The 10,613-nt window shown below is 50.5% G+C and overlaps 1 protein-coding gene across 5 annotated transcripts; it reads left to right on the top strand.

Moving 5' to 3' along the window:
• The first annotated feature begins 580 nt into the window (after positions 1-580).
• On the top strand, positions 581-7,854 carry LOC308185878 (E3 ubiquitin-protein ligase Topors-like). Of its 5 annotated transcripts, XM_080574532.1 has the most exons (3): positions 581-713; positions 5,693-6,423; positions 6,549-7,854. In XM_080574532.1, the coding sequence occupies exon 3, from the start codon at positions 6,633-6,635 to the stop codon at positions 7,569-7,571; it is 939 nt and encodes a 312-aa protein (XP_080430658.1). In that variant the 5' UTR covers positions 581-713; positions 5,693-6,423; positions 6,549-6,632; the 3' UTR covers positions 7,572-7,854. The 5 variants fall into 5 exon arrangements, with proteins under 5 accessions (XP_080430658.1, XP_080430654.1, XP_080430655.1 ...); XM_080574528.1 differs by having other exon boundaries at positions 5,693-7,854; XM_080574529.1 differs by having other exon boundaries at positions 654-777; positions 5,693-7,854.
• Positions 7,855-10,613: the final 2,759 nt, after the last annotated feature.

Here is a 10,613-nt window from a genome sequence, read left to right as displayed (position 1 = left end):
CCACTCTGTTAATTAAATAATTTTGGAGACATGATTTAGACTTGATGAGCATCATCGTATGTTTAAAAATATGACTCTAAGAGTCCTGCGAGAACCTTGAGGAATTTGGCTTCAGAATACTTTGAATAGTGTGACATTAATAAGGCAGGAGATCCTGCAAAGAACAAGAGGAATGAAACAAGTATATCCAATAGTTGCTCATTAAGGGTATGGAGTCTCTTTCATGCAGTGAATGAAGCACAGAAGAAAAAGCATATACCTAAAGATTGCATCACAATTTATAAGCATATGGAGGCTAAATTAAGTTTGCAAAGATGACTTTTGGAGTTCTCCACTGCAGTTTTATTACTTCTTGAATGAATTTTTCTGTGAAGCATATTGTTAGGTCTTTCAGTGCACTCCAGCAACCAGTAAATTCTGTTTCAATATCACTGTCCTCAAATTATTCCATCACATTATATATGTAAAAAGATGTAGTGGGTTTACGTGGCAAGGTTTTGGTAGCAGGGGGCTATAGGGGTGGCTTCTCTGAGAAGGATCTAGAACCTGCCCCATGTTAGGTAAGGGCCCCGCTGCTGACCAGAGCCAAGCCAATAAGTGATGTTGTTTTGCACCTCTGTGATAGCATATTTAAGACAGGGAAAAGAAAAACGCTGTACCACACAGCAGCTGGGAGAGTGAGAGGAGTGAGGAACAGCCTTGCAGGCGCCAAGGTCAGTGAAGAAGGAGGGGGAGAGGTGCTCCAGGCGCCGGAGCAGAAGTCCCCTGGGGCCTGTGGTGAGGACCATGGTGAAGCAGGCTGTCCCCCTGCAGCCCATGGAGTACCTGGGTGGAGCAGGGTTCCACGCTGCAGCCCGTGGAGGAGACCACGGTGGAGCAGGTGGACCTGCACTGACGGAGGCTGCAGCCTGTGGAGGACCCCTGCCGGAGCAGATTCTGGGCCGGAGCTGCAGCCCGTGGAGAGGAGCCCACGCAGGAGCAGGTGATCTGGCAGGAGCTGCTGCCCGTGGGGGACCCAGGTTGGAGCAGTTTGCTCCCGGGGGATGGACCCTGTGGTAGGGACCCATATCTGGAGCAGTTCTTGAAGAGCTGCTGCCTGTGGGCAGCCCATGCCGGATCAGTTCAGCAAGGACTGCATCCCGTGGGAGGGACCCCACAGCACAGGGGATGAGTGACTGAGAAGGAGCGGCAGAGAAGAAGTGCTATAGACTGACCATAACCCCCATTCCCCCCTTCCCCTGTGCCGCTCGGGGGGAGAAGGTGGAAGAGGGCAGATGGGGGGGAAGGCGTTTTTGGTTTCTTTCCTTTGATTCTCACTTCTCTAGCTTGTTAGTAATAGGCAATAAATCTTACTATCTCCCTATGCTGAGTCTGTTTTGCCCATCACGATAATTGTTAAGTGATCTTCCCATCCTTATCTCAACCCTTGAGCCCTTTGCATCATATTTTTATCCCCCTTTCCCTTTGAGGAGGGGGAGTAAGAGAGCGGTTGTGGTGGAGCTCGGCCGCCCACCCGAGTAAAACCATCACAAAAGAACAAAATAATATGAGAAGAACTTTTTCATCTTTGCTTTAGTATGTGCAGAGCACATAGACATTTTGACAGGGTAACTGCAAAATATTATTAGTTTATTTACATAATAAAAAGGCTCAAAGTTCCCTAAGATATCCACATTCAAGAATTCAAACATCCGTTTTTATCTCATGCTTATTTTCAAAGGAAAGTATGCAAAATAAGTATGTTTAAAGCAGAATAATAATTAGTAACTTGCCAAAAGCAAACTTATCTCCCATATTACATTCCTTACTTGCTCTGTACATAACTTGCTTTTATTTTAAAGGCCTTTATATGAGCTGTTATTTCTACTCATTTGCTTTTTATGTCCAAATAATAAGGGTTAATGGTGTATTTTCAGCTGTTTGGTCTTTCTTTCTATAAACCTTAGAAGACAAAAAGTACCAGAATGCAGAAAGAGGACTGTAAACCTTTGGTGTGTTTTTTGCTGTTTGACATAATAGTTGAGGTTATGTAAGATCAGGTGTCTCTTTGAGTGTCACAAATAAGAACAAAGGTAATTCAGGTTCTCACTAGCCTAAAAATGGACAAGAGATAAATTTAAATGTGGGATGTTGGTAATGAGGTCAGGCACAGTGAAATGATTATATTCCACTTATCTTTTCCCTACTGAACTTGCTAAAAGTACCAGAGAAATTCAGAAGATTTTAAAATATGAAACACAGCTTTCTGGTGACTTGGTGTGTATAAAAACCAAGAAGGGGATCATCTGTGGCTTTATAAAACACACATTAAAATTTGCTGTCTTCTACTTTTCTCAGCTTTGTGGAGGATACAACATCTTGTTAATGATGTTCTACGTGGAAACAGAATAAGCTGTTTCTCCTGAATTTAGGTCCTGGACTTCTTTAGTGCTGTTTTAAGAAATACTTACATCTTTACTTATGAGATCTTTTGAGACATAATGGATTATAATATAAACTACCCAGCATGGAAGGTGAGAATTGCAATAATGCATTTTTTAAGTGCTCAGCCTGTTTTTCATGGGGTAGACATTCCCCTCGTGCAGAGTTATGGGATCAGTTAAACTAGTACAATGCCAAGGATATTTTGGGAGGCTCAGCAAGCACAGTGGCTGTCATTAATACAAACTAACTTTGCACGTCAAGGAGAAGGAAGAAAGGAAATGGGCTAATACCTAAGACAATTAGTTTCCTAGTTAAATAAAGACTTCTAAATTTGAGAATGTTTATGATCCAGAGTGAGGACCTGAATTTGAGGAAGAGCTCATGCTTCTTTTTGCTTTTATTACACTACAGATTATCTACTATATAGATATAGTGGATTAATTTATTTACTAATAGATTTATTTTTTTTCTTTTTTCTAGCACCAAAATCCTTGAAAAGGATTTTAACAATGATGTGGTTCTTCAGCATTTTCATCCTATTTTGTACTAATATTTTGTGGGGATTGATATACATTTTTTTCCCCTGGAAGAGATATCTAGACCTGCTATGGTGAAGCTTCCACCAGACTACATAAAGGTTGATCTTATGGATTAAACACTGGGCTAGGGTGCATGTGGCCATGGAATTCTAATTCTCTATTTCAAACTTTATGTGAGCAATGTAATTTCTCTGCACTCCATTTCACTGTTTTCAGAAGGGGATGATCACCCATTCTAACCTCACAGGGACAGATGCTTGCAAGATCAGTACTCAAGTAAGTATTAATCCGGCCAAAATAACAGCAGTAAAGATGCTAAAACCCAGGACTATTTAGAAAACACCAAAACCAGCTAATAGTCTTGCAAAATTTATATCAAAAGAGAGTGCTGAATAATCAATACAGCACATTGGCCCATTCTTTCCTTTATTCATACTCTTCTTGTCCAGTCCTCTCTTTTCAAATGTCATTAAATCTAAATTTTTGCACCTTATAACTCAAATTGCTAGGCTTTTTTTTTTTTTTTCTTTTTTTTTTTTTTTTCTTAGTTAATCTCTTGCTTCTCACCGGAGTTATGTACATTTGTGATAACTGATGACTTGAAACACAGTCATTTACAAGAGAACTCCTTCACATAAAGTTTTCAGTAGTGAAATGAATAGACAGTACTAGCCAAGAGCCATATATGAAAAGCCTGTAATTTTAGCATTTGCCCCTCTTCTGACACACAGGTCCATGACCACTTCTCCAGGCAAGCCAGCCATGCAAGGTGAGTGGAGGGACAGCAGGCAGCCGATGGCATTGGCAGCAAGAGCTGCTGCTGGGCCCTGCGTAAAGACCCAGGTGCCAAGGCCAGAGCCACGTCCGGCCCTGCATGTCTAAGACTCGCTACAGAAGCTGAGCTGCGTGAGGCTCTGCAGGCAGCCAGGAAGAAAGCTGTGAGCTGACTGGGCCCCACTGCTGTGGGGCTACACAGGGGCAGAGGTCTGCCTTGAGAGGAGAACCCCAGCTGGACAAGATCAGAAACCTTAAGGGGAGCCACATGACCTTCAGATGTATCCCACTACTCAGACTCAGGAGTAATGCATATGCTGTCATGTAATCAACTTCAGGAGTTTGACGCAAATCAATGACTTCTTTTTGAAGGCAATTTTCTCCCCTTTTTCTTTTCCTCATCCAAGGATCCTATTCACAAAGTATTCTCCTGAAAGCTGCTGAAACAAATTATAAAAGAAAGTGTATTTCTGGCATGGAATCTTCTATAAGGTGTTGCATATGTAGAAACATTGCCTGCACTGTACGCTGGCAATGCTTTTCTCTTCCTTGACTTCACAGTGTAGCCAGCTTTCATGGGCTTTTGACAGTTGCTAGGTCTGCTTAAGCAGTCTAAACACATGCAAATCACACCTATGGTCAACATTTTTGGGGAAATTCAAGCAGGGGATGCTCTTCTTCTCTTCTGGACCTAAGGCTCACCAGCTGCTCTGAGGTATTCCCCAGGCCCCAAGGACTTACTGTGTCCAGTCTGGGTGGTTCCCACAAATGCTACCTCTTGGCTATGCTTTGGGCACTGTCAAGTAGAGATGCAGCTGCAGATACACAGGAGAAAAAGCAATGAACTAGAATGACTAGCAATGACTAGAAAACATTTCTTATTCTCACAATGCACAGATGTTTCCAGTGGCATCCATTCACACTCTGAGGGGAAACAGAGATTTTGGAAGACGTAGGTAGAGGCTGATTTTGTAAGCTAGAAGAACTCCAGAGATGAGAGAACTCGGTTCAGGTGCCCACTTCAAAGCCTATGTAATTCATATCAGTTCCTCTAATGGTATTGTGCAAAAATTAAAACAAAACAAAACAAAACACATTATCCCTCTCTTACTCCCCCTCCTCAAAGGGAAAGGGAGAGAAAATACTATGAAAAGGGCTCAAGGGTTGCGATAAGGACAGGGAGATCGATCAAAAAATTATCATGATGGGTTAAACCGACTCAGTGTAGGGAGATTAGTAAACATTATTGCCTATAACTAACAAGCTAGAGAAGTGAGAAACAAAGAAAAGAAACAAAAAACACCTTCCACCCATCCACCCTCTTCCACTTCCACCCCCCAAGCACTGCAATGGAACAGGGAAGTGGGGGTTGCAGTCACTCTATAGCACTTCGTCTCTGCTGCTCCTTCACGGTCACTCTCTGCCCCTGCTCCACGTGGGTTCCCTCCCACGGGATGCCGTCCTTCCCGAACTGAGCCTGCGGGGGCTGCCCACAGGCAGCAGCTCTTCAAGACCTACTCTCATATGGCTCCGTACCACGGGGTCCATCCATCCCCCAGGAGCAAACTGCTCCAGCACGGGTCCCCCACGGGCGGCAGCTCCCCCCAGGCCCCCTGCTCCTGCGTGGGCTCCTCTCCACGGGCTGCAGCTCCGGCTCGGGGCCTGCTCCTGCGGGGGCTCTCCATGGGCCGCAGCCTCCTCCAGGCCACATCCACCTGCTCCACCGGGGGCTCCTCCACGGGCTGCAGCGTGGAGATCTGCTCCGTGTGGGACCCATGGGCTGCAGGGGGACAGCCTGCTCCACCAGGGGCCTCTCCACAGGCCGCAGGGGAACATGTGCTGCGTGCTTGGAGCACCTCCTGCCCTCCTGCTGCACTGATTAGGGGCTGGTGGGCTGGTATTTCTTATTTTCTACTGAACTGGTGTTTCTGTATTTCTTCTTTCCATATATATAGATATCATTCCCTGCTGTTTACGGCAGCGCCCAGGATCTTGAAGGGAAGGAGAGAAAAGCAGAAAGGATAGACTGCTTTCTCCATTGATAGGAGAAAAATCCCAAAGAGAAAGCCAAGGGCTGCCTTTGACCTGGATTGGGAGGACCCAGAAGGCTGGCCTGCAGTGCTGCGGTGTAGGCTTTGGGACTTTGGAGAGTTTGGGACTGTCCCCTGCAGCCTCCAAGTCAGGCACGAGGTGGTTCCATCGAATACAGCCTCCTGCTGGCTGTGCCTGGAGACATGGGGCCTGGCCAGGGCGACAAGGCCAAGGCCTCAGTGATTGATGGCAGAGATGGATGCTGAACACAAGGCAGAAGCAATGGGGATGGCGCAGATGGTGTAATCGTGGTAGCCCTGGATTCGTGTACCAGGGCCAGAGCAAGCCCTGAGAACTCATTGTGATGTCCCCCAATGAGGGAGTGTGACTGCCTCATGCAATGGACTGTGACTGTGTTCCCTGCTGCTTATATGCAGGCGCAGAGTCCGATCCTGCTGGCTGGTTCCCACACTCCGGCTGAGCGTTTACGTGAGGTCTGGAGTGAGGAGCAAGTTTGGCCTTGGTGCTGGTGTCGTGCCCTGGGAGTTGCTGCAGCAGTTCTCGGTGCCATTCCCAGAGCCATTGGAGCTTCTTCTGCGGTCCTGCCTGGTTCAGGCCGCCAGGAGACCCAGGAGGAGCGCTCGAGGCAGCAGAGGTGAGCACTGCAGGGACAGATCCCCCTGGGCAGCTGGAAGAGCTTCCTCCTTGATGACCTGGAGATCTCTTCCAGATGCCCGTCCCTCAGTCAGCACCTGACCAGGGCCTCTCTGCCTTCTGCAGTGTGACACCTGCTGTGCCAGTGCCAGTGAGAGGAGCAGGCCATACCCCATTGCTCTCCCCTGCCCCTGTCAGGAGGTGGAGAACATGGCCACAGCGCTGGACAGTCGCTGCCCCATATGTCTGGACAGCTGGGATGACGCCAGCTACGTGCTGCCATGCCTCCACCAGTTCTGTTTTCGGTGTATCCAGCGGTGGGCCGAGAGCAAGCCTGAGTGCCCCCTGTGCAAGAGGACTGTCACCTCCATCGTGCACTCAGTGCGGGCGGATGACAGGTTTAAAGAAGTCACCATCGCAGCGTCTGCAGAGGCATTGGACGTCGGCCGCCCAGCTGCCCCTGGCCCCCAGCACCCTGCAGGATCCCAACCACAGGCTGCGGGCCCGCTGCCTGGGGCTCCTGTGGGCGGCCTCCATCCCACCACCTGGGCCTTCATCTTCCGCCTGTACCCGCAGGTCCTCCAGCCCCTGCTGCCCTGGCTGCGCCGTGAGCTGGAGCAGCTGCTGGGGGCTGACACCCGGGCAGCGTCTGAAGCGCAGCACCTCGTCATCTCCAGCCTGCGCTTCTTTGGCCTAGACGAGGGCGCCCTGGCCCTGCTGCTGCGCACCTCCCTGCGAAGGCACACGGCTGGCTTTGTGCGCCAGCTCATTGACACCTCTGCGCAGCAGTGCAGCGGGGAGGTCCACCGCCTGCTGGGCCGGGAGGAACCCCATGCTGCTGCCTCCGGCCCCTCTGCCTCTCCTGAGGGGAATCCTGCCCCCGGCCCAGTGCCCTCCCGCAGCCCTGAGGCAGCCAACATGGAGGAGATCCCCAGCACCTCAGCAGCAGTTGCCCTTCATGGGGGTCCCAGCCGCCCCCTCTCCGCCCAGGAAGAGCCTCACGAGGAGCAAAGGGAGGCTGCAGCAGGGCCCTCCACTGCCAGCCGGGTCAGGGACCGCTCACGCAGGACGCCCCAGCGGCCTCCAAGGAGGAGGGCCACCAGCTCCCAGGACTCTCTGCCAACCAAGGAGAGGCCACCCCGCTGCTGAGATGACAAGAGTGCCCCAGCAGCTGGCAAAACCAGGGCTGGGCCAGCAGACAGGGCTTCATCAGCAGTAGGGGACCAGCGTACTCTGCTGAGGACTTTCCATCTTACCATGTGGAAAGAAAATAAAGACATTAAAATGACAAAGTCTTCTCGTGTCTCTGTAGAGTCTCCGGTTTCGTCATCCCCACCCCTGCTGCCTTCTCCCCACCACTTCCTTGCACTTCTGCTTGGCCCTGAGGCCGGGGGGTCAGTCTAGACGGAGCGGGCGTCCAACTGTGCCGCCCTTGGCTTGGCAGTGGGGGCCCTTAATGTTGCTGGCTCCTTCTTCACGTGCCGGCCACAATTTCTTTGCTCCCCTTTGTTCTCGGAAGCATGTGCTGCCCAGCTCTGGGCTGGCAGCAGGCCCCAGCGGAGGTGTCTCCAGCCTGGGGTCTCCCAGGCCAGCCCGTGCCACAGTGCTTATCACATGAGAGCTGGTGTCCTCCCCACCACACCCTCAGGATGGGGCAGGGCCCTTTGGCCTTGCACGGCCCCTTTCCTGGGAGCCGGCAGCCGTGTGCTGGGCACTCCGTTGAGTGCCACAGAAATGGCTTTGGCAGGACCTCTTTCCCCTGGGTTGGGTGACACGGCACTGAGGCTCTGCTCGCCAAGTGCATCCGTGCCGTGGAGCGACCAGCGCTGATGCTGGTTGACTGCTCTTGGTGGACCTTCGACCCACATTTGATGGCTGTGGAACTTGGTCCTCTGCTCTTGCCGGTCCTCTGTTCCCTGAGCTGAGCATTATCATACCTCCTGCTCTGCTCCTGCAGTATTTCTAAGCAACGATTCAAGACCCACGGGGCTTGTCCTTCTGGTCTTTGAAGGCTTTCTTCCTCTCACTTGAGCACCACAGGTAGTGGCCCCCTGCTCTCACACGGTCTCTAGGCCCTCTTTTTATCACCATGGTGCCTAGCTGTAGTGCTTGCAAGGCACTCAAGTCAGGACAGGGAAATGTGGCAAGAGCTGCGGGCCAGGCCCTGCGGTCACAGAATCATAGAATGGTTTGGGTTGAAGGCATCTTAAAGATAGTAGAAGTCCAATCTCCCTGCCATAGTCACGGACCCCTCCCACTAGACCAGGTAGCTCAAAGCCCCATCCCACCTGGCCTTAAATACTTCCACGGATGGGTCATCCACAGCCTCTCTGGGCAACCTGTTCCAGTGCCTCACCACGTAGTCTTCCAATACGTCAAGGGGTTACAGGAAAGCTGGAGAGTGACTGCATCAGGGAGAGTAGTGATAGGACAAGGACATAATTTCTTCCTTACATCTAATAAGAATCTACCCTTTTTTAGTTGCAAGCCTTTACTGTTTGGCCTATCACTACACTTCCCTACTGGTAGGCTGCAATGAGGTCTCCCCAGAGCCTTCTCTTCTCCGGGCTGAACAACCCCAACTCTCTCAGCCTGCCCTCGTAGAAGAGGTGCTCTAGCCATCTTTGTGGTCTTCCTCTCTACTTGTTCCGATACTTTTGTGTCCTTCACATGCTGTCAGCCCCACAGCTGAACACAGTGCTCCAGGTGGAGTCTCACTGGAGCAGAGTAGAGGGGGACAATCATCTCCCTCCACCTGACGGCCATGCAGCCCAGGATGCAGTTGGCTTTCTGGGCTGCAAGCATACATTGCCAGCTCATGTTGAGCTTCTCAAGATCCACTCTCCCCTTAGCACGGGGCTGCAAGAGGTTGGTCCCTGAGAAGAATCCTGAACCTGCCTGCCTCTTGTTAGGTAAGGGCCAGTTTCAGTCGGCTCCAAAAGGGACCTCCCTCTGGTCAGAGCTGAGCCAATGAGCGATGTTGTTGGTGCCTCTGTGAGAGCAGATTTAAGAAAGATAAAAAGTAATGCTGCACAACAGCAGCTGGGAGAATGAGGAGTGGGAACCTGTCCTGCAGCCCCCAAGGTGAGTACAGCAGGAGGGCAGGAGGTGCTCCAAGCATGCAGCACATGTTCCCCTGCGGCGTGTAGAGAGTCCCCTGGTGGAGCAGGCTGTCCCCCTGCAGCCCATGGGTCCCACACGGAGCAGATCTCCACGCTGCAGCCCGTGCAGGAGCCCCCGGTGGAGCAGGTGGATGTGGCCTGGAGGAGGCTGCGGCCCATGGAGAGCACCCCCATCTCTGCTGGGACCTCAGAGCGATGTCCACCTCACCCCAAGTGACCTGCAGGTACCCAGCACTGAAATTGAGCTGGAAAAGTGGCTGTTGCCTGAGGTGTCTCCATTGTGGGAGCTGGGTGCAATCCTCTTCAGCAAACGGAGAGGGAGAGTTTGCAGCTGAAGGCAGCCATGGGCAGTGCGTGCCCTGCAGATAGGAAAAATTGCCCAAGGAGCAGCCAGGGGCTGCCTTTGACCTGGTAGGGGAGGACGTGGCTGCACCCAGAGGGTCAGCCATCAGTCTGGCTAGAATATTGCAACTTTTTGGTGTCCCTGTTTTGCAAAGTGCATCTCTTGTAATTAAAATAAAATAAAATAATAATAAAAAAATAATCAAGTTTTGGTTCCCCCTTAACAGTACTTCTCACTTTTCGATAGGTTCAGCAGACACCAGGTAAGCAGGTGTTTGGTGGCACTCATGTAGTTTTGGAAATCCTGAGGTAGCACTTATCTCTAGCACTGGTTTTCAACCAGCAAACTCTCTCCATTGAATTTGTCCGTGACCCTTTTAAATCACAGGTCTTTACAGGTTCCCGTCGTGGTGACCGAGCTGAGGCTCTCATCCTCAACATGGCATTTAACTCTGGACCGTCCATTAGTGTCGGTCCTTAGCAGCACTAGCAATGGTTCAGTGAATGGAGCTGGGGAAAATCAGAAACATCACTTAGCGTTGGGGTAGCCTTGGGGTCAAAGCCACACTTTGCTATTTATTCAGTGCCTGTCCCAGTATTTCAGTCAATCTTGCAGGGTGAATGGTGGGGTTTTTCCTGTCTCCAGTCACCCAGGTGGTGATTGCTAAAGCAGCGCTCCTGACAATGGAGTTTCAGAATTTCTCCTTTTACTATATACAGATATGAT

This window comes from Anser brachyrhynchus (assembly GCF_964034855.1).
Source record: "Anser brachyrhynchus genome assembly, chromosome: Z".
NCBI lineage: Eukaryota > Metazoa > Chordata > Aves > Anseriformes > Anatidae > Anser > Anser brachyrhynchus.
Note: the sequence above shows the minus strand (reverse complement) of the source record. Positions and strands in the feature narration are given on the sequence as shown.

What these genes read in the sequence shown, in the direction of transcription:
- LOC308185878 (XM_080574532.1), top strand. Translation starts at nt 6,633, where the DNA reads ATGGCCACAGCGCTGGACAGTCGCTGCCCCATATGTCTGGACAGCTGG.